At 42.9% G+C, this 23,669-nt stretch overlaps 3 protein-coding genes across 3 annotated transcripts; 1 reads left to right on the top strand and 2 right to left on the bottom strand.

The window, feature by feature from the left end:
- Positions 1-438: 438 nt before the first annotated feature.
- LOC134182319 (uncharacterized) lies at positions 439-5,077 on the bottom strand. The gene is made up of 6 exons (XM_062649716.1): positions 4,995-5,077; positions 4,861-4,919; positions 3,990-4,046; positions 2,010-2,093; positions 787-1,949; positions 439-722 (listed from the first exon to the last, which is right to left on the bottom strand). Exons 3-6 carry the CDS (start codon positions 4,015-4,017, stop codon positions 570-572), a joined length of 1,428 nt encoding a protein of 475 aa, XP_062505700.1. The 5' UTR covers positions 4,018-4,046; positions 4,861-4,919; positions 4,995-5,077; the 3' UTR covers positions 439-569.
- Positions 5,078-8,470: 3,393 nt separating this feature from the next.
- LOC134182531 (uncharacterized) lies at positions 8,471-22,072 on the bottom strand. Its single transcript, XM_062649951.1, has 3 exons — positions 21,991-22,072; positions 12,505-12,905; positions 8,471-12,429 (listed from the first exon to the last, which is right to left on the bottom strand). The coding sequence occupies exons 2-3, from the start codon at positions 12,896-12,898 to the stop codon at positions 8,690-8,692; spliced, it is 4,134 nt and encodes a 1,377-aa protein (XP_062505935.1). The 5' UTR covers positions 12,899-12,905; positions 21,991-22,072; the 3' UTR covers positions 8,471-8,689.
- LOC134181777 (uncharacterized) lies at positions 19,372-19,791 on the top strand. Its single transcript, XM_062649043.1, has one exon. The coding sequence runs from the start codon at positions 19,372-19,374 to the stop codon at positions 19,789-19,791; it is 420 nt and encodes a 139-aa protein (XP_062505027.1).
- Positions 22,073-23,669: the final 1,597 nt, after the last annotated feature.

The raw sequence follows: 23,669 nt of genomic DNA, 5'->3' as shown, positions 1-23,669 counted from the left end.
ATGCCTTCATTTTAATATTTTTTTCGAGAACTATACATGCTGCCTGCATGCGAGCACATCGAAATGTGAGCCAGAAAAATTTAAACATTTGGTTAATCGCACCGAAGCCACCTATAAGAAATCAATCAGAGACAAACAAATTGTGAGTGAAAATCAATTGTAACATATATGCCTCATAAAGCGTATCAGATAGATGTGTGTGTACGTGTGTGTGTGTGTGTGTGTAAGTTGTGTGTGGTGTGTGTGTGTGTGTGTGTGTGTGTCTGTCTGTCTGTCTGTCTGTCTGTCTGTCTGTCTGTCTGTGTGTGTCTGTGTGTGTGTGTCTGTGTGTGTCTGTGTGTGTCTGTGTGTGTACGTGTGTGTCTGTGTCTGTGTGTGTCTGTGCGTGCGTGTGTGCGTGCGTGCGTGTGCGTGCGTGCGTGCGTGTGTGTGCGCGCCTGTGTCTGTAGAACTAACAAAAGCTGCCGCTAGTCAACAAGCTCCTGATGATAAATCTTCCACGAATGCGCGATAAAGTAGACAAGAAAAGAGTATCATTGGTGTGTCTCTGAAAATAATAAGAAACAACGTCATTTCAAATTTCTGTTCGTACGTGGACGTGTCTTCCCCAAGAACTTGTACGCAACAGCTGCAGGAATTATGAACAACATCCCAACAGCGACATAGACAGCAGACTTCCACTCCTTTTCAAAGGCAGGATACCAATGGATATTAGTCGCTCCCTAAAACCAAAACCAAAAGCCGTAAAGGCAAGAGAGAAATCACAATATGATACTAAAAGCGAACCGGACATATTGTGAATAACATCCAAAAGAGAGTACTGACGGGTGTCACAATGGCTGAGACTATGATGGTCTGAACTGCGTTGGCTGAGTATTTGGTTAAGCCAAACAAACCGAGTGACACGCAGAAACTCGATAAAACGTAGAGCCATCCCCACAACGACGCCATCTTGCATTGCCCGGGAAAATTGGAGTAATCACCAACTGCCATTCCGTACGAACACGCTAAACCTTGCCGTAACGCTTGCCCGAGCCTCTCCACACTGCCGTCGGCGGTTCCACCAGGAAAAGGAAGCAGATCGATCCAGACAAAAAAGAGAGCAAAGACAACGATACCAAAATTGATCCACGCGATGAGAACAAGTAGATGAACATTTGTTAAGCCTCTCAGTTTCATCTCCTTGTCCGAAATGACTGTCCTAAAGGCCCTCGGCAAGGAAGACAAGGCGAACACACCACACCACACCATTTTCCAATCATCCGACTCTTTTGGGAATACTCCATCTCTACATACGGGATCTTGAGCTATGGTCATGTTGAACAGGACAGGTTCCAGGGATATGACGAGACCGACGACCACGACGAAAGCACAAACGAGTCTACCGGGAGAAACCCATTCCCTAAAGAAAGCGCGATGAACGAGAACCCCAGAGGGTACAACGGACGTCATTATGACGGCTTGCAACTGCGGCGGAGTTCTTGCTGGCGAACTGGCGTAAGAGAAACATAAATATACAAGGAAGTTGAAAAATCCGATAGTGACAAGGCCTCGTATACGTATCGGTGGCCGCAGGCTCATGCCTCGGTGATTCCCACAGTAGACAACAAGCAGACACACAAACGTGATACCGAATTGTGTCAGTGCAAGAAACAAGACGGCAACGTAGTAATCAGTGACATCATTCGCTTTGCTCGTCGTTATTGCGCGCGTCAAACGCATTGAGTTGAGATAAACAGGCTGGAAGATGCCTCTCGCCATAAGGGCGACCACATAGAAAAGTGCCAGGACTATCGTAAATGGACCCAAGGGAATCAGAAAGGTCTTGAACCATGTGAACTTAAACTTGCCATTGAATTCGGCAGTAGATGAAATGAGGTCTTTGTTGGAGATGCTCGGAGTCTCTAGTATGTTTAGAATTGCGTCTTCGCGGTCAGTCTCATCAGATCCTGTAAAGCACAAACGTAATTTGTCTTGAGCATCTCGATGACTTTGATCATGTTGATCACCTCGATCACTTCTATCACCCTTCTCCTCTTGTTTACCTTGAATACTATAGAAGCTATTTAGATTTCTTTCATTTTGTGTGCCAACTGGAACCGTACAAACATTGATATATTTATGTATTTAGCTGTGGTGTGTGTGTGTGTGTCTGTCTGTCTGTCTGTCTGTCTGTCTGTCTGTCTGTCTGTCTGTCTGTCTGTCTGTCTGTTTGGGTACAAGTCGTCAACTCCTACACCAGTAGCGGACAATGAATGTGTGTGTGTCTGTGTGTGTGTCTGTGTGTGTGTGTGTGTGTGTGTGTGTGTGTGTGTCTGTGTGTGTCTGTGTGTGTGTGTGTCTGTGTGTGTGTGTGTGTGTGTGTGTGTGTGTGTGTGTGTGTGTGTCTGTGTCTGTGTGTGTGTGTCTGTGTGTGTGTGTGTGTGTCTGTGTGTGTGTCTGTGTGTGTGTGTGTGTGTGTGTGTGTGTGTCTGTGTGTGTGTGTGTGTGTGTGTCTGTGTGTGTGTTTGTCTGTGTGTGTCTGTGTGTGTGTATGTGTCTGTCTGTCTGTCTGTCTGTCTGTCTGCGTGTCTGTCTGTCTGTCTGTCTGTCTGTCTGTCTGTCTGTCTGTCTCTCTGTGTGTGTCTGTGTCTGTCTGTGTCTGTCTGTGTCTGTCTGTGTCTGTCTGTGTCTGTCTGTCTGTGTGTGTATGTGTCTGTGTCTGTGTCTGTGTCTGTGTCTGTGTCTGTGTGTGTGTGTGTGTGTGTGTGTGTGTGTGTGTGTGTGTCTGTGTGTCTGTGTGTGTGTGTGTGTGTGCGTGTGTGTGTGTGTGTGTGTCTGTGTCTGTGTTTGTGTATGTCTGTGTGTGTGTTTGTGTGTGCGCGTGTCTGTCTGTCTGTCTGTCTGTCTGTCTGTCTGTCTGCCTGTCTGTGTGTTAGTATGCCCCCAGTAGGAACTGCATTACTGTGGTGATGCGATAAAAATATACTATATATACTCGTTGCGTGCAACTACATGTAATTAACCCAAAAAAATTGAAATAAAATTGACAAATATCGTAAAAATCAGTTTGCATGATGAAAAGAGAGCACATTATGTGTAACGTGTGAACAAAGTATGTCATATTTAGTATACTTATTGTACTAAAGTATGAAATACATTGTTTGAATGTAAAATACTGTACTAACAACATAATGATACTATATCTAATTCGTATCTGATAGCGATACTGACACAGTTGCTTTGCCATTGGAGGCTTTCATTAGAATAATCATCAGCAATAAAGGAGCTGTTTACATAAATCGCATTCGAGGTGGGTTTGGAAGGAAAGTACACAGTGCCTGATGCACCGACTTTTTAGTATGCATGAGACCAAGAAGACTCAGCTGTATACATATTTTAGTCATTGATAAAAACGACTTCTCTTGAATAGCAATAAACGTTACCATTATATTATATATAATTTTTAAACCTTTATATAAACTATATGTGTATTGTAAATAACAATGTTAATATTATCGCTTTACCCTGTAACTTATGCATATAATTTAATTCCTGTTTAAATTGATTATTTTATTAATTCATTATCAATATATTAATATGTTAATTATTAATTTTTAAACAATTATTATTTAATTAATGTTAAATTATTGTTAAATATTATTAATATTAGCCAGTATTTACTTATGATTAAAATTCAATTACTGTTTTGATTTCGTATGGCTTTACAAAATCAATTCCCTTCCTTGTAGGGGATATTTATCCATCATTCTAAAATTAGATTTTAGTCATTTAAACTGATAAAAGTGTGTCTTACAATCCACTGTTTGATTAGAAATTAAAATGAGAAATGTATGTTTTTATGCTTATAATAGAAACTTTACAAACATTATACTGTGGGGCAGTAATCTTGATGATCCAATTTAATTCAATCTGACACGCTAATCTACTAAATTATTTCTTTAAATTCAAAATTCTAAAATTCATAAATCATAAGGATTATCGATTACCTTCATTTTGTTGAAGCGTTGTCATCATCCTTCCTGATGATAATGCAAACAGCCAATCTGATACATACACGAGCAATGTCACATGTTACGAATCCACCAAAATGGCAGTTGAATGTCTATAGTGATATCCACTAGCAATGTACCAGCTATGAAAGATCGAGTTTCACATGCACTACAATATAAGCTATCATTTTTCTTCTCAATGGAAACTACCGTGAGCCTAAATGTTCACACAATTCTTTGACAGTGAATTAAATTACTATTTTGTTTACTAGATACTCCAATAAAGCTTAATAATTTAAGAAAGTCTGTTTGATTTTTGAAAATGATACCTGCTGCATGTATAAGAGAGTTAGTGACTTTTGACGAAATAAAGTCTGACTTTTGGTGTACCTATAATTCGGAATATTTCAAATTAACTATCTACTTACAAATATGGCTGCACTGGTTTTGCCTCGACTTCCAAGGAATGCATTGGATCGGTCTCCATTGGCACTTAGTGTGCTAGGTCTAGACTGAATTTTGCAATAGACACACTACAGTTTGTTTTGTTGACTAAGATCAGGATCAATGCTGGAAGAGAACACTGTAACATCTGCAAACAAAAATAAACGGTCTACAGTCCTGACTGCGCAATAGCAAAGTGGTACGTACAGCAAGACCACAGTGCATTGGCCTCGACCTCCCAGACCTGTGTGGTGCCAATTTTATTTATACATATATACACGGGTCTGGGAGGTCGAAGCTAGCAATTTCAAAATTGGCGCTACACGGGTGTGGGAGGTCGAGGCTAGCAATGTACTTCCGTCCGTACGAGGTCACAAAGTTACATTGAAATCTCGATGACCAAGAGAGAAAAGCTACGACTTACAAGCAGACGATGCTTCAGTTTGCTGCTACCAAACCCGGATGTTGCTGACAGGCTGTTTGCTAGAAGAACAGCACCAAATGTTGGAAAGCTCTGCTGTTAGACAGTCTGATGCGTGAAACAAAACAATAACTTACACGGACAAGCACCATCTGATCAAAGTGAGATCTCTCAATACACCAGATCCGCTGCCACAACACGCCCAAATGTCACACGCAAGACCCGGATAATGTTATTACGCAGTCACGCGTGCACAAACTCGTGAGTCGCGTGACAGACTCGTGACTCACGTGACAGCCCCAGTCGCACGGACCCAGCAACTTGGTAAGGGAGTACAGACAACTGAAATGCAGCACATGCGCTCATTGTTAACGTTGTTTTAGTTTATAGACTGTTAGTGACATTTTAGTTGTAAATTCTAAATTTATCAAACAGAGAAACAATTGATTGTTTTATAACTAATCAACTGTAGTAATTTGTAGTTGTATGAAGACTGAGTCAGAATAGTCGTTGCGTGTTGTATTCCTGTTTGTAGTCTGTGCCTGTACAGGTATAATACAAAATACATCTTTTCTGAATATCATGTGACCTATATCTTCATCACGTGACAAAATGGTGGACTGGGAGTCAGTAATCCGGAGGAGCCAGAGGGCCTGGCTCAATTTTGCCAGCCGAAATTCAACTGGACATCTAACGTGTTATCACAAAGAGCTTATAGGCAATGCTTCTTGAAGCTACGAGTGAGTATCATATCTAGCTAGTATTCTGTCTGCTAGGAGACAATCTGAGTTAATTAATTTGTACATGGACATCTACAATGCATCATCACTTGTCTATTGTTTTGGATGACTGTCCAAAAATTGTCATTCTGTAGAGTGATGATAATATTAGATGAGAGTATTTAAATGGTTTTATACCACTGTCCATAATGATATGTGCCACCCAAAAATTTAAATAAAGGTAGCTAGAACATGCAACTGCAAGCTCGCTGTATTTTGAAAGGTCTATGGGATTATAGAAAGCCTGCCATTAGTATTACGGGTTGCAAACTACTATTGATGCTTGTACTTCAGAGCTTGCAGTTATGGGCATAAATATAATTATAATATATAATTACAATATTTTTGTTTTGTTCCGAGATGGTACACTACCTGAAGGCATACACACTAACGACAAATACGTAGTCACAACAGAACATATACACATAAGAAGAAGAAGAAAAATAGTAACAATTACAATTAGCCATTAGTGTATACTATAGCCAACTCTTGTACTCTCTGTATGACATGGACAAGATGTTTCTGCTGTCTGGTATATCATTACTCTTCTAAAGGTTGCTGTGATCTTGGGATTCGGGTTGAATGAGAAAGTTGGAGACAAAAATATATCATTAGCAGAATGATACACTCTCCAAAAGAACGATAGTTGCTGTTTAATAATAAACAGGTCATTTGCTTCTTTGAAATTTGGGCCATAGATATCTGTCAAAGAACTTCGGCTAGGAATCCCTAGACCTCGTCTTCACACTTTTCTCCAAGCTTGGTGGATTCTGTCACATCCTTTCAAGATACTAGATTGTGCTCACTTCTATAACTGATTACTGGCAATAACACACCCTCCATTATCTTCTTCCAAACAAATAGTTATGACTCAATCCCTTTACTGAGCCAAGTATAGAGAATAAAGATGCATAAATTTTTGACGTCTGCCAAGAATTGTTTAGAATAGTCTGATAAGACAGACAAATTATATGACTTAGGTGGGTAGTTTCTCAACTGACTCATGACACTTAGTAGAAATTCTAGTTCACTGTCACGGTGTATTCTGTATGTCGTGCTCGTCTGAACACAATGGACACACTCTTCTTCACATTGATAGGAGGAAGTTATTGTTGTTGCATAGCTCGCACAAAGTTTGTCAGTGTGTTCCCAGTCCGTTTGAGCAGGGAGAGCCGCTTTGCTTGGTGTGATCCAATAATGATATTGCAAATTTGAAATCTTGCCTTACCAAGAATAGAATCTAGGGAACCATTGAAGTTTGGTTTTTATTCATTATCTTACTTGTCTGTTGAGCTTTTTGGTGTGGTTAGAAACTACTTGACCCAGCATTCCGTATATTATAAGTTATCTAAGTTCTGCTTACAAGAGCAAGCCAAGGAATTGAGACTTTGCAGTGTACAATGGGTGCATTATGAGAGTAACAAAATAGAACCGGTTAAGTTAGTCGAAATGAGCTGTTCAAACGCAACTATTTATGTCTACTCTTAGGCACACTTGGCTTCTCCTTTTGTTGTTAAATCCAAGTCTATGGCGAATGTTGGTCTGTCTGTCCGTCCGTTCGTCCGTTCGTCCGTCTGTCTGTCTGTCTGTCTGTCTCTGTCTCTGTCTGTCTGTCTGTCTGTCTGTCTGTCTGTCTGTCTGTCTCTCTGTCTCTCTGTCTGTCTGTCTATGTGTGTGTGTCTGACCTCTGTCTGCCGGTCCGTCTGTTGGTATGCCTGTCTGCCTGTTTGGCTGTACAGTATATCTGTCGTTTGTATATATTGTATTTGTTTCTAAGATTAGGAAAGAATTGTTTACTTATTTTGGCGGATTGGCGGATTTTTCAGCGAGCGCCAATATAAAATCCGTTATTATTTTGGCTACCGGGATACTCAACGTCATCACCCACGTGGATCAGGTCGCTAGCTGCATAGTGTCGAGGTGGCGGTACGTCACGCGGATGAGGCTACAAGATGCTACCCTTGCTTGTCGTCAGTTGTGCCTACCTTGTCAAGCAGGGAAGTTAAACATGAGAATGAGGCCGTAAAGCTATCGATGAAGCAGGTAAAGTCATGATGGCTAAATTTTGTAGTCACAAACTCTTCCATGACGCAGCCACTTAGCTAACTAGTGGGGGGGAATACCGTACATATATCAATTATCCAACAACGATCCCCAACCGCCAAAATAAAATCCGCCAATATGCTTTTACCGTCAATTTTGTAGCAAAACGCCAAAATAAATTCCGCCAACGTTTCATCTTATACGGTAGTTGTCTTGTCCTGTTTTTCCGGAATCTTGTTGATCACATGGTTTCCAATTCTATGAACAATTGTAGTGCTTAATCTGGGAGTGCTGGATCCTCTAAATAGTGCTCAATCCTGTAGCGTGATTCTTGGTTTAGCGTTTACTGAGATAGCTATTTTTCATGTAGAACACCATGACTCTTTCCGGGGCTTAGAGTAAGATGTTTGTGCTCTTATATGAGGACCTCGCGCTGATTCCACACTTTTTCGAGGTTCTATATGACTGCCAGTGACTAATCATTTCACAACATATTCGCAGCTAGTCTTCTTGGAACCGGACACTGGCCAAGAGGTTAACTTGCTTAACCGAATAAAGAGATCCTTACCTAGCAACATTAGAGCGCTATTAGAGTATGATATTCGTCTCCAGATCGATAAACTTAGACTCGACAGTCCGGGGAATGACGAGGGTAGAGTGAGACTGCGTCGAGTCTAGGATAAACTGGCAATGGTGCCAAACGGAAGTGTTTTTCTGGCTAGTCCGTCGAAGATCAACTATTAGAAGTGCTCTTAGACTTATACCAAATGACAATATCTACTTACAAGACTGTATTAGCTATAATATGAACTGCGATTAAACTGAAATAGCATCAGCGCTGTCCAACAAACAAACCATGCGTTACATAAATATCCGCTATACCTACGTAAAATCCCAACGTTAGCATCTACTGTAACTTTCTATATAAAGTCACCTTACAATGATAATACTCTTTCTAGACATACCGTCCCAAGCAAGCGATACGATGTGTCTGTACATGTGTTACTAGTCTAAACAACAATCCCGTGGGCCTGCGGGCCTCTCAGATTAAATCCAACGACAAACTTGGCAAGCTGATCGATTTCATAGTCTCTTCCCAAGTCTCCAACTTGATGCATTTGATTACGACCAGCATCAATGTGAAGACCATTTTTTACCAACTCGAAGAAAACTGCAGGATTTTGCATGTTATTTCTGTGTCGACTATAGATACCTCGATCTTTTCGTTTGATCCTTCCCTCTAGTTCTTGCAATGTCTTTCTACTGGTTTGCTGCCAAAAGTAGTCCTCGTTGCCGTTCTTGGCAGTTTCTCCGTCTACAAGACTAGATATGCCAGCAGCTCTTTCCCTAAGGACGGATAATCCCGAGTCGCTAGTACCCTGTCCAAGGTAGAAAATTTTTTTCAGTCTGTTATTGAAAGACCGAGATTTTTCTAAACATTTCTTTAGAGCTGCTTCGTATTTAGCCCCATACTCTACTCCGCTCCCGTATAGAACTTTTAGGAAGTATAATACGTAGAAGCAGAAGTGGACATACGGATCATCGAATGGCGAGTTCGACTGCCAGGCTCGTACGATCCTAATAGCTTCATCCAATGACAGTGATGCGTCTGGAGGTAAATATGTAGCGACACGAAACAACTTTAGAACAAAGATGTATTCTTCGTCTTCATTAACAAGCTCTCGTAGTAGGTGATATAGATACCGAATTTCGTCTGGCTTAAGCTGCTCCAGCTTGACCTCGTTTTCGCTTCTGTTTAGAAAATAGTGTACCTTCAAACGTTTCAATTCAACTGTAGAGAAGCTAGCTAATGTGGAGTCTCTAGATAGCTGCTCACACTCAGCTACTAGTTGGTTGGTATGCCGGTGAGGCATGCGGTTACCAGTTCGGGCTCTTGACTTTGCTTTAACAAACAGCAACTGGTCTTTGCATTCATTGACTTTCATCAAGGTGTAGTCTTCATTATGTACAGTGTGGGCTGCAACAACGTTTTCAATAAGTTCTAGATGGTAGAAAGCATCGCTTATGATGTTACGGAAGAATTCTCGAGCTTCTGTACTGAGGTACCGCAAAACATTCACGACCCTTCCGTCGCATTGCACCTTTTCTATCCATTCTAAGCACTTGATCCACACCTGCACTTTACCAACTAAAGGATCCGGTTTGGACGGAGGGCTAGTAATAGCCGAGCTGTAGTCTTCTAGTGCCTTCGACGCGAGAGATTCAAGTTGTTGAATGGAGGAAATAGTTTCATTATCAACCATGTCGGATAGTCGTATTCTTCCAATTAATCCATTCATTTCATGCAAGATTAAATCTGATTCATTGGACCTTTTGCAACGAAAGCCAGTAGTAACCATTTGTTGTGCCAATGAAAAATTACGAGGTTTGCTGTAAAGGTAATACCTAGCAACGTGCGAGTAGAATCTTGGACTTGGGAACACAGATGCAGCACTTTCCAGCAACTTTCCAACGACTTCGTTTGATGCCAACTTTCGTTTCAGTTCTTCAACTAACACTGAGAAACTTAATTTAGGATTATTGCCTTTGTTGTGCAGAAGCAGGTCTTCGAACAGTTGCCCGTGATTTCTTGCAACCGCTTTTAAGTTGCCGATACCAATCAACTCATTCAAATACTGGTTTAGAATTTCGTAGTACTTAGAATCTCCAAAGAGCTTTTTCAGTACTATTTCAGCTACGCTGACGTGTTGCAAATTGCACATTCCGTAGATTTCGTCTCGGATTCTTCTGTTTCCACTTTGCACTAATAGTACGCGTAAATCGTCAGTGAAAGAACTATATATCGCGTCATAAATGGGAATGAAATCGTTATCACCATCAGAACTCGCTGCAGGATCTGTCCACATTTCCTTGAGAAACAGGTCGAAGATCAAAGATAGAGGCACGGATTGCGCAGCATACTTTTGCATTAAAGCTACAAAGCGAATGATTGCCGTTTCGACCTCGTTTAATTCGTCTACAATTCTTGCAACGATGCCTTTCATTTTTTCTCTGAATTCTTCAAGAAAAGCATACAAAGGGAAATGATGTGATCGTGTAAACGAGGACATTTCACTAGCTGTTAGATGGCTACTGTGGTATTTCTCTCTAAATCGATCTCTTTCATGATTGCTAAGCTTCGACTTAAGCTTGATTCCATATCTTGATGGCTTGGTTACAGGATTTGTGGAGTCTGCGACTCGCACGCAGTGCAAAATGACAGCCTTGCTGCCTCTGCTGGCTAATTTTTTAGCAATTGCTCGAGCAAGATGTGGGCGTCGAAAGGCAGACGTTTCTCCATCAACGAGAACTAACGGAGGTGCAAAGCACAAGTCTTCCAAGTCTTTAATTCTTTTGCAGACACTTTCAACGTCAACGCTCGCGTCTTCTTCGTCTTGACTGGACACAGAAAGATTGGAGTTGACAATAGCGCAAGGAAATTCTTGACGAAGATTCCAAAGCGTGCGTCTGGCTAGAGTAGAGCCTCCTGTACCCGGTTGTTGAACTACCTCGATTACGGAACTTGGGGGAACTCGTGGTTGTATCATATATCGTCGCAGATTGGCACATAGTTCTGCCAAATCATCTCGCGTGGCGTCATGCTCATTACTCAGACTGATGAAAGATATTGTTTGTCCTGACAAGAACGCCTCTCTGTGCCTCTCAATGATTTCAATTCGCTGTTTGTGGCTAATGCAGTCTGGATTTTCGCCAAATTCTTCATTTTCACACCCATCATATAAAAGCGTAAGATACTCACTAAAATACGAAAAATCAGATTCTGTCAAAGGCACGGGCGCTCCTGATACTCTAGACGGCAAAGTTTTAGAATGTTCGGGCGAACATCCCAAGCAGACAGCCAATCCAAAGCTGAAAAGGATTGCAGGTATCTGAAATTGCTGTACGTGATTGTGGATATTTAGATCAATTTCAGGTTCGCCTCCTGTCGTTAACACTACGTGCTTTGCATAAGAAGGTGGAAGCGAACTGAGTTCTTGATGAAATCTGCTAAAAATGGTGCTAATGTAATTGTTCATTTTACCGTCGAATGGTAGAATAAGTGTTACAACTGGTCTGTGTCTATCAAGGTTCTCGGCAACTACGGTTAAAAACCGTCCAATATGACCCATCCACTTTTCAGACCAGTCCTGAAAAGATTTCCGCGGTTTGTTAGCTTGCGAGTCTTTAGTTCTTCCTCTAGCAAACAGCCAAGGTGGCTGTAAAAAGTTAATTGTTGAAGCAAGTTCCGAGATCCTGAATTCTGAAATTCTGTGCGGTGTCCACATCTCGGAGTGACTTTGCTTTTCACCAGAGAACGCTCGAAATAGACCATTTGTTTCTGAGTCAGGGTCAAGGTCGATGATAGAGTGCCACTTCACTTTGCGAACAAGACCAACATGCTGAATCTCAGAAGGAGGCACTCTTCCCGCGACTAGGACAAACTGGGCTTTTGATCTATCAAAGGACATGCATTCAAACTTCATTTTTTGCCATTCGTCCCAATTTGGTAGTTTGTCAGCTTCATCTTGTATCTGTAGCACTCTTTTTGGCTCTGTCAAGAGCTTTTCAAACAGTGGCTTTACCATTTCTACGATGTCTAAAAGTCTTTGTGTAGTGACTGCCATGTCCTCGCTTTGTTTGTCTCTAAATTCTGTTAAGGTGTCCATTACCTCCAACGATGGACCCATTCGTGCACTTGCTGTCGTTTCTTGGTCTGTACTTTCATTTGTGTGACTCTTGTCTTGAGATACTAAGAAGGAATTTAGAAATATTATGTAATAGACGGACAAAGCACAGTTCTGCTTTGCAAACAAAAATTGCATACCTTTCACAGCAAGATCAGCAGTTGTAACAGTAGTAGCAGCTAAAGCAGAAAGATTACAAACCGTCTGCTCCTTTCCTTTTGTACCGCTGTTGTTTTCAGATGGATTGCTAGGGCAGTGTAGTAAGTCTCCTTTTTGATCTCTAAGTACTGTTCCTTCCTTTTTTTGGGCGTACACAATATCTTTACTATTGTCATAGCAAAAGTGTCTTACAACAAATTGCTTGAATTTGCCCAATCGGTGTTTTGAAAAGTTTCCTTGAGCTTGGTTGTACGAACTAGCTAGCCGATCAAACTCCAAACATGGCGGCTTTCTTTTACTGTGTAGCTTTATCAATGCAGACAAGGTAGCGATTTGAGAATCAACTTCACTTTGGTTGGGAAGAGCTTCAGCCATCACAAACCTGCCAAAAGACAAAATATTTATTAGACAATAGTAAGAATTTAGAACAGCATGAGTTACAAGTCTGTTACAAAGACTTAAGTCTTGTAGTTGATTGAAAAGCTTCACACCAGGAAATATTTACCGATGCAGTTTGTGCTAGAAGTGTGGACTGTTTGGGCGTACACCGCCAATGTACAGCAATGTGATTGACTAAGATCATGCGCGCTTTTGCTGCTTAACTCTTCGTACGATCTGTATGTCTGAAACAAGTATATCAACAGAAATACTTAATTTTGACTGAAGAATTTCAAGACAAGTACGAAAAAAGCACATCCAAAGATGATCAGGATCTACACAACAGTTTGATAGATTTTCTAGAGCCATACCGTTCCATTCCTTACATGGTAACACGTCAAACTCCTTCTGAGTAAGTAATGAGTAAACGGATGTGTACTTTGCTGGAACTATTGAAACCCAGCCATGCATGGAATCACTACCAATTGCAGCAGCTAACTAAGGCAGAAGGAATATTATGATATTCAAACAAAATTAGGTCAGTTTTTAGTGGAAGATTCTGTATTTACGGGTTGAAAATTTTAGAGAAGGGAAACGTTGGCTTCCGGGTACGAATAGAACACGCAGTGGTAACGTGGTATATAAAGTGTATATATCAAAAACCAAGGTTTTGTCTGGCGTCATCATGCAGATCACTTGAGGGATCGTCCTCTTCTGAATGGAGGGTATAGAGTTCAGAAGAAACCAGAGGTCATGAAAGTTCCTTGCCTAGTTCTCTTAGAGCGGACGCAAACGTCCGGTTGTAGAGTTCCAGTCCACCACTCTAAAGCCGCTATGGAAATGAGAACGACAGGGTCCTATGCGCTCTGGTGGCGCTTCCTTTTGACAAAAGCTTACCGGTTTAGTCCAATGTGACTTATCTTACGGCGAACTACACCAAAAACAAGACATGATGAGCTCTGGAATACCACAGGTTTGCCATCAGTAATTACCCAAAGGTCATATCTGACTACTATGAACGACCACTAACTTTCACCGCAACGTTAGCCGTCTATCGGCGAAGGGGCAACACGACAACATTAAAAGAACTTTGCTAGACCCTCCCCCGCGGTCCGACAGTCGAATAGGGGAGGGGTTGGCTACGCGAGACTAACCTCATAACCTGGAACTTTCTAAAGACACGTGCACTCCTCTAACATAGCGTACCATTATTCTGCTGAGTCCAGCCTTTCTAACCAAGCAAACGAATTAATGCAGTAGACAATGTTCTGTTCACGCTTGAATATTCTACTGCTCAAACCGCAGACTGCCGGACACCCACCTGGACCGACGAAGTCACAATGAGTTCAGACGTGAATCTGAGAGATTGAGAAATAACTTACAACGACAGCGAGCATTTTGTAATGCTAACAACCAAGGTGTGGGGTGGGGTGTGTGGCTAGATCTACGTGTGGGGTGTGTTTCTAGAGCAATGTGCTATGTCAAAACTGAAGTCACTTGCTAGACTCCATGTCTGCATGGTCGCTATCAATTGAAAACATATGGAGGCTCATGTGGAGAAGTTGTTAGAAACCCACCCAATTACACCCGTGGGATCCTCCGTGTAAGCCATGGAAACGTCTACGCATTGACTAATGTGGTCCGTTTGAAAGGAAAATGTTGTTGGTGGTACCTGACGCCTACAGTAAGTGGCCTGAAATTCATATGATGGAGGCTAACACTACGAAAAGCGCAAATATTGAGAAACTTCAACATATTTTTGCTGTGTATTGTTTGCCTGAAATCATTGTATCGAATAATGCTCTACAGTTTACAGCTCAACAATTTGGAAGTTACTGTACTTCTACTCAAGCATATCGCCACACCTCCATACCATCACTGATCTAATGTAAAGTAGAGACATTGCTAAGAATTTTTAAGACAAGTCTGAAAAAAGAGCATCTTAATATATGATCAGGATCTACACAAACATTTTGAGAGATTTTCTACCATCATACGTTGCACTCCTCACACGGTAACATGTCAAACCTCTTCTGAGTAGACGGAATTGTACTTCGTTGGATCTAATGAAACCTATAGCCAAGGAATCATTACCATCAGCCAACTAAGGCTTATCACGTCAGTTTTTGTGAGAGGTTCCGCATGCATGGGTTGAAAATTTTAGAGAAAAGAAACGTTGGTTTCGGGTACGGTTAGAGCACGCATTGGCAACGTGTTATATAAAGTGTATATCGACAACCAAGGTTTTGTCTGGCGTCGTCATGCAGATCGATCACTTGATGGATACACTGGTGCATAGAATTGCCGACGTAAGTGCCATCGTCCTCTTCTGAATAGAGAGTAGAGTTCATGATGAAACCTGAGACCTTTAGCTACTGTATAGTATTCTAATAGCAAACGCAAATGTCCGAATTTAATTCCAGTCCACCACAGTATGGCCGGAGGGAATGAGAACGACATGATCCTATACGCTCTGGTGGCACTTAAAAATTCTTTTTGACAAAAACTTACCTGCTTGGTCAAAGGTGACGTTTCTAGATATATGTCTATGGCAAACTGGATCATACAACAAGACATGATGAGCTCTGGAATACATACCACAAGTGTCCCATCAGTAAATAGCATATCTGACTACTTTAAGCGACCACTAACTTTCACCGTAGCGCTAACCGTATCGGCGAAGCGGCAACACGACAACATCAGAGTAACTGTACTAGGCTCTTCCCCGCTATCCGTAAGTCGAATAGGGGAAGGAGCTGGCTACGCAAGACTAACCTTCTAGGCTAGAACTTTTCTATGACACACTCCTCTACGTAGTGTAGAAGCATATATTAATTATCGGACACTCCCCTATATTGGACACTGGCGTACGAAAGATTTCTTGTATCTGTGGTGTATTGTGTGTACTAATTAGTTAGAGGCGGAGTTACGATGACATGTATAAGGTAGCCATAGGGCAATTGCATTGTTAGAGTCTGTGTTCCACGTTCAGATATAGTTCGATGTGTCTATAGCAATAGAGCGTCAGTCTTCCGTTGTGTAGAAGCAGTGCGTGCGTATTAGTACAAATATAGTACAATTGGCGATGAGGATGGCCACGGAAAGACATGGTAAGCTGGAAGAATTTAATGCGGGAGGGGATAACGTAGAAGATTACAAAGAGCGTTTTCTCCTGTACTGCGCTGCAAATGGGTTGGAGGACGCAGACAAGCAGAAAGCTGTCTTCTTGACTTGCGTCGGCACGGCGACATACACGCTCTTCAAGAATCTGGTGAGGCCAGTGAAGCCACAAGACAAGTCACTGGATGAGTTTTTTGCGCTGTTGAAGAGCTATTTTGAGCCACGTATCGTTGTGATCGCGAAGAAATTCCGTTTTTATCAGCGTCTTCAGAGAGAAGGTGAGACGATCGCCAATTATATGGCTAAACTACGCAGGCTATCGAAGCACTGCGATTTCGGAGACTACCTGGATACAGCGCTCAGGGATCAACTGGTGTGCGGAATATATCAAGAGGCTGTGCAGAGAAAGATCCTTGCCGAATCAGAGCTGACCTTGACGAAGGTAGTCCACATTGCACAAGCCGCTGAAACTGAGAGAGACGAAACGCATGCTTTACGTGGGAATACCGTAAGGCGACCACCTGCAAAGCAAGTCGAGACGACGTTTAGCGTACAACGTGACACAGCAGGTGGAGCTTACAAGGCAAGGCAATTAGACAGCAGAGAATGCTATAGATGTGGTGGGCGTGGACATCACTCCAGTACGAGCAAATTCAAGTCTCAGAAGTGTCATTTCTGCAAGGGACAAGGGCATATCAGTAGAGTATGCCGCAAACGATCTCAACAAGATGAGCTCAAGAAGGGAACCGCAGCCGTACGTACAACAGCGAAAGGCACGCCACAACCCACTCATCAAATTGATGAAGATAATGTCAGTGTGGTGTTTGTTCAATCTGGAAAGGGCGGAGTCACGATCACACTGGAAGTAGCCGGCAGTCAGATACTAATGGAGGTGGATACAGGAGCCACAGTGACGGTAATACCCATCAGTGTATATGAGCAGTATCAGTCTCATGTCCAGCTACATGCAAGTACGGTGTCATTGAAGACGTAAAGCAATGGAAGCCTCAAGGTGAAAGGAGAGGCATCTGTACCAGTGACATACGGTGAGCAGCATTAGATGTATGGGGTAAACCAGCCATTCTGGGGAGGAACTGGTTAAGCAAGATTCGGCTCAATTGGGGATCTCTGTTCAGTGTTGAGGCAAGGCAAATTTTTGACCCCAAGGAGAAGTTTCCGAGATTATTTGGTCCCGGCGTCGGTACTGTACAAGGGCATGAGGCAAGAATTACACTGACAGCGGAGGCTAACCCAAGATTCCACAGGCCTCGACTGGTGCCATATGCTCTACAAGAAAAGGTAAATCACGAACTACATCGCATGCAATGTGAGAGAGTGATGCGACCAGTAGAGAAGAGTGACTGGACAACTCCAGTAGTTGTAATTCGGAAATGGTACGGTACAGTGAGACTGTGTGGTGATTACAAGGTCACGGTAAACCCCTATTTAGATATGAGAGGTTATCCAATGCCAAACCCCAGGATCTGTTGGCAACCTTGGCTGGAGGGAGACGATTCTCGCGAATGGATCTCAAACAGGCGTACCAGCAGATGTGTCTTGCCTCTGATAGCCAACATTATTTGACGATTAATACCAACAAGGGTTTATTCACGTTTAATCGGATGCCTATCGGAATATTTTCAGCGCCTGGAATTTGGCAGCGAACTATGGACAACTTCTCGTCAGGAATTCCTGGTGTCATCTGCTATTTGGACGACATATTAGTAGTTGGCGAAATGAAGAAGAACATGAGCAGAGGTTGTTAACAGTGCTGAGAAGATTGGATAACACTGGTATGAGACTGAAACAGGAAAAATGCAAATTCAATCAGACGCAAGTGGAATACTTGGGTCATATTATCAGTGAGCAAGGCATCTCGCCCTCGGAGACTAAGGTCCAGGCGATTAGAGATGCGCCGGAACCGACGAACGTGACAGAGCTTAAGGCTTTCCTGGGCTTACTCAAATACTACGGGCGGTTTTTGCCAAATTTGTCAGCGACATTGCATCACTTATATGCGTTATTAGGCAAGAATCGACCGTGAAAGTGGAAATCTAAGAAAAGAGAAGCATTCCAAAAAGAGAAACAGAAGCTTCTGGAATCAAAATTTCTGACACATTACGAGCTGCAAAGGCCAGTGAGTCTGAGTTGTGATGCATCACCTTATGGGTAGGTGCCTGTCTGACACACATAATGCCAGATGGCGAAGAGAGACCGATAGCCTTTGCATCCAGAACACTGTCGACAGCGGAGAAAAAGTACGCCCAACAAGAAAAAGATGCATTAGCATTAGCATACGGAGTAAAGCAATTTCACAAGTACCTAGTGGGCAGAGAATTTACGTTGGTTACAGACCATCGACCCCTTCTGAAGATCTTGGGACCATACGAAGGCGTCCCAACTTTGGCAGCAGCCCGGTTACAACGATCGGCACTGCTTCTCAGTGCATACAACTACAAGCTGAAGTTCAAGTCAGGAGTAGACAACAAGGAAGCAGATTTGTTGTCTAGATTGCCGATACCTATGCAAGTGATTGATCCAAATGAGGAGATTTACCACGTGGACTACTGCGATCAGTTGCCAGTGACGGTAACCGAAATAGCCAGAGAAAACCAGAGAGATCCGATACTTAGAAAGGCTTATGAATATACCCGAAGTGGATGGAGAATTTCAGGGGATCCGTGTTTAGAGCCTTACGCCAGACGATCCACAGAGTAGTCAATCGATAATGGATGCCTACTCTGGGGGAGTAGAGTAATTATACCAAGGGCATTACGTACGGTGGTGGCAGAAGAAACTCATGATGAACATCTTGGAGTAGTCATGATGAAGGCTCTGGCGAGAAGCTTCATTTGGTGGCCCAATCTTGACAGAGATTTGGAAGACTTAGCCAAGAGATGTGAGAGATGTCAGAGTCAAACAGGAAGACCAGCGCGAGTCTTACCATCTCACCCATGGGTCTACCCAGCGATGCTGACTTCGCGGAACTATCTGGAAGACGGTACTTGCTGATGATCGACGCTTTCTCAAAGTGGCCATAAGTAGAAGAGTTGGGCACTCATGTCACCACAGAGCAGACCATAAATGCGATGAGACGAACCTTCAGTTATCACGGCTTACCTAGGAGGTTGGCGACGGATAACGGGCCCCAATTTAAGTCACATGAATTTCAGATGTTCATGAAGGTCAATGAAATTCGACATCAGTTAACACCTTATCATCCATCATCAAATGGACAGGCTGAAAGACTGGTCCAAGAACTCAAGAAGAGTTTGAAGAGCAGGCCAACCGTGAGATTAATCAGTCATTAGGTATCATCATTCTTACTCCGGTATCGAAGGACACCGAACATGACAACAGGGAAGCCCCCGGCGGAGCTGATGTTGAAGAGAGAATTGCGAACTAGACTAACTCTTTTACGAACTAAAACAGGGAACAACATCCGAGATCTGCAGACTGATCAATATGAAGATGCCACCTTTCGAGCAAGAGACCTCGAACCAGGATCAACTTTACGTGTCTGGAATCCGAGAAAGGACAGTAGAGGGAAGTGGTTAGGTGTTACCATAGTTCAGAAACTGGGTCCCACGAACTACTTGTTTAATGTCGGAGGAAGTACTAGATATGTACATGTGGACCAACTAAGATCCAGAGATGAGAGGAGTATGCCAAAAGTGGCAGAGACAGAAGAAACACCAATTTCAGTGGCCCTGGATCAAGACACACAGCGAGATAAAGCAGCAGTTGAAGGAACACCACAGCTTAACTAGGTGAATCAAGCCAGTAGACACCAACGACAGCAACAGCCGAGTTATCACCCGGAGCAGAAAGAAGATATCTGGCGAGATCCAAAAGGAGACCTCCATCTAGATACCGACAAGACCTAAGGAGGGAGGAATGTGGTGTATAGTGTGTACTAATTAGTTAGAGGCGGAGTTACGATGACATGTATAACAAGATAGCTATAGGGCAATTGCATTGTTAGAGTCTGTGTTCCACGTTCAGATATAGTTCAGTGTGTCGATAGCAATAGAGTGTCAGTTTTCCGTGGTGTAGAATCAGTGCGTACGTATAAGTACAAATACAATACAGTATCTAAGGCATGAATGTAGAGAACAGTCACACGGTAACACGACGTGGTAGATTCAGCTTGATCTCTTGGAGTATTACTGTTCACGGTAACAAAATAAAACTTCCGCTGCTTTTCCCGTATATCAGACACGGCCATCAAATATCGCACAACCGCCAGTTTTTGCTTTCGACGGTACCACAGTTCACTGTCTGCACCATGAAATGTTCTGTTCATGGTTTCTTGAACATTCTACTGCTCAAACTGCAGGCGCGACCCCGCCTTGACCGACGAATTCACAATGAGTGAATCTGTGAGATTGGCCGAACGAGAAATAACGCATAACGACAGCGAGCGTTGTGTAATGCTAACAACCTGTACGTACAGTACTTGATATTTATGTACTTGATGGGAATAGCCAGACCTGCCAACCTAGCAGAGTCAAAATGCGTGAGTTTGCAGGAAAAAATGCGGGAGAATGTGGGAGTTTAAATTATTGGACACGCCTACAATAGCATTATTATCAATAAAGTTTATCGTAATTATTGTTAAAATATATATAAATAATATCTAATCATCAAAATTTAAGTATTTGCATGCCTGGTTGGAGTAGAAGCCATTAATTATTTAATTATAGTTCAACAAATGTATAACAGATTGATTAATGTGCCTAATTAGCGACACACAGCATCAACACCAGTTACTAAACATAATAGTTAATTAATTACACACAGAACTTGTACTGTACGTGCTACTGCCTGTTATAAAAATCTAAGAACAAAGTACATGCACATTCTCGTGGCTAGTTGGGATGTTCTGGATTCTATTTTCTTGTGGCCTTCTTCAATCGCTTTTCCAGCAATACATATGATAATCAGGTAGCCAGCCCCTCCCCCTTTTTCGCTTCTGACCGACTCCTCCTTCTATGTTGGTACATGTATTTTGACCAAGTTTGATAAAGAGAGGGGCTGGCACATAGAAATTGATGTTGGGATATCAAGTATGTACGTACACGTGCATGTACTAAAAGTGTATACGTAGGGTACAGGTACAGTACACACAGAACAGGCACGCCCATCATTTTGGTCAAACAAACCAATGGTCAGAATGCGGGAGATTTGATGCCAAATGCGGGTAGGCGGGAGAAGGGTCCCAAATGCGGGAGTCTCCCGCTCAATGCGAGAGAGTTAGCAGCTCTGAATAGCTATCTAGCTAGATCTGCGTGCATGTGGGGTGTGGCCACCTATATAGCTAAAGCACTGAGCGTAGAAGGCTACAAGCTAGAAGAGAACACACAACTGCAGCTTTCGGATCATATAAAGAATGCGCACCACCGCTCTAAAACGCGCCAAATAGGTGGTGCAAAGCGTGCTCAGCCACGTGTTCATTCTATTAATATAAAATACCCGTATACTCTGTTTATCAGTCACGATTTAGGGTCTGTCGCACCATTATTAGCAGACTTCAGGCACTCTTACGTAAATATCAGCAGCCGACATAATTTTCCCGCGAACAAGGCAGGTAACTAGCGTACGCAAGAACGAAAGTCTACTCTCTGCAAATTAGCCGTAGCCACTCCTGTTCTGTTGGTTTATGTAAGCAACCTGCATTTATTGCGCCACCTGCAACGATAATGGTGGGACAAAACCTAAATCGTGACTGATAAAGAGAGTATACGGGTATTTTATATTAATAGAATCAACACGTGGCTGAGCACGCTTTGCACCACCTAGTTGGCGCGTTTTAGAGCGGTGGTGCGCATTCTTTATATGATCCCAGCTTTCAAAGCAACGTCATAATGCACGGCGTTCTCAGCCAGGCATCGAGCAAGTGTAGGTAGAGCTATAACTTCCTGACCTCTAGCCATGCAGCTGTGTAGATACACTATTGTACTACTCACCTCAACGATAGAAGGCACAGCTGCAGCTCACAACAACAAAGAGTCAGTTGACTACACGTAAACGTCGACGACTTCTAGCTAGCTAGGGAGTATAGTTAGCTATACAATCCGGTTTATCCGATTCTAACCGGTTTAAACCGGTTTTCTAGTGAGCCAGAACCCGCGTCGCTCGATAGTAGACTCGTGCCCAGTCCTCCTCCGCGCTAGGTTGCTTACACCACGTGCGCTAGCTGTCACGTGTGTATACGTCCATGTGGTTTCACACGTGTGATTGGCCTAAGCACGGAGGAGGACTGGGACCATGCTTGAGGAGGACTGGGACCATGCTTCGCCAAGTGACAAACATGTTTGTAACGTGACCGAAATGGCGTGACCTGATTGGTAGATACTACTTTTATTTAGCATGATAGTTTCCGTAGGAGGGCTTTTGTAATGCATGATTACACAATTAGAAAGACTAAGTACACAACAATTATAGAGCCACTAAGCCATTACATGCCGATAACTTGTTGATGGCGTTCTTGTCCGTGAGAGTGCGACCAGAGAAGGACTTTCGAGAAGAGCGGTCTCAATGGTAAGTGCAAGTGCATTCGCGCGCCTAGATCTTCTAGACACCAGTCGAGCCACACGAGTATGTGAAGGTAAAGCCTCTCTTTTTCAAAAGGCTGCGACGGGTCCTGATCTCTGTATCTGCCAGAGCACCGCGTTCAGGCGTCCCTGTTAGTTACGTCCAGCAGATTTTGTTGGACCAATTTTAAGCTAATATCAGTCACGTCGAGGTGGCTCGTATTGTGAGACAAGCTTTCCCGGAAGCTCGCCACAGGATGGACCATGCCACCAGAACATACGTCTACGTTGGTATTGCCTTCGCACCAGTCTCTGTTGGAGTTATAGCACATTCTACTGACGTTTCAGACTTGCGGAATCACCCCTCGCCTTATGCAAGTAAAATACGCACTGCGTACAAGAGGTGTGCACGTGCAGAGTGCCTGCATGTTTGACCTGTAGATGTCACAAGGAGAAATCGACAAGATTCGAATCAAGCAAGTGGAACTTGTTCAACTCCAGCGAAGCAGCATGTCTCAAGAGATTATGCGGAGACGCCAATCAATTGGCATTTAGTAGAAACGACTCTGTCGTCCGAGATAGATCGAACGTTTGCGGGAGTCCGACTGCTGTTCTCTTGGTCGAGGGCCTGTTTCGTGGCAAGATTTACGCCGTTTCTCCGTGAAAGACATCGAAGACACGATGCGTCGTCAAAGCCCTCATTTGTTTTGGCATCTTGCAAGCGCTGGTCAAAGGGAAAGCCAACGAGGATGCTGACAGCACACGCCTGCAGGCTCTCATCACCGGCACTGTGGCACTGAAGTTCTGAGATCGCCAAAGCAGTGGGATTGCACTCCTAACAGCCTACATGCTTGTTTGCTCGCGGTACAGGAAAACAAGCAATTACAGACCTCAACCATCTTGGTGTCTCACAATCATATCAACAGGTTTAGCGACGTCTAACTAAAGAACTTGGCGAATGATTACCAGGATGTACAGCAGCTCACGAAAGAGACACACATCTGGGTGTATGACAATCTGAATTTGTATTTAGATTTAGATCTGCTTTAGATTTGTGAAGGTAGTCAAATGTACGAAATATGTCCATGGGCTGCGTTATCCTACTCTAGACG

The sequence above is a fragment of the Corticium candelabrum genome, chromosome 7, assembly GCF_963422355.1.
Source record: "Corticium candelabrum chromosome 7, ooCorCand1.1, whole genome shotgun sequence".
Taxonomy (NCBI): domain Eukaryota; kingdom Metazoa; phylum Porifera; class Homoscleromorpha; order Homosclerophorida; family Plakinidae; genus Corticium; species Corticium candelabrum.
This window is presented reverse-complemented; position numbering and strand designations above follow the sequence as displayed.

Coding starts and splice junctions, on each gene's coding strand:
- LOC134182531 (XM_062649951.1), bottom strand. CDS start 12,898: ATGGCTGAAGCTCTTCCCAACCAAAGTGAAGTTGATTCTCAAATCGCT. Junction 12,430..12,504: donor TGCTGATCTTGCTGTGAAAG/GTATGCAATTTT, acceptor ATTCCTTCTTAG/TATCTCAAGACAAGAGTCAC.
- LOC134181777 (XM_062649043.1), top strand. CDS start 19,372: ATGACAACAGGGAAGCCCCCGGCGGAGCTGATGTTGAAGAGAGAATTG.
- LOC134182319 (XM_062649716.1), bottom strand. CDS start 4,017: ATGATGACAACGCTTCAACAAAATGAAG. Junction 1,950..2,009: donor GGGTGATAGAAGTGATCGAG/GTGATCAACATG, acceptor TGTGCTTTACAG/GATCTGATGAGACTGACCGC. Junction 723..786: donor TGTTATTCACAATATGTCCG/GTTCGCTTTTAG, acceptor TTTTGGTTTTAG/GGAGCGACTAATATCCATTG.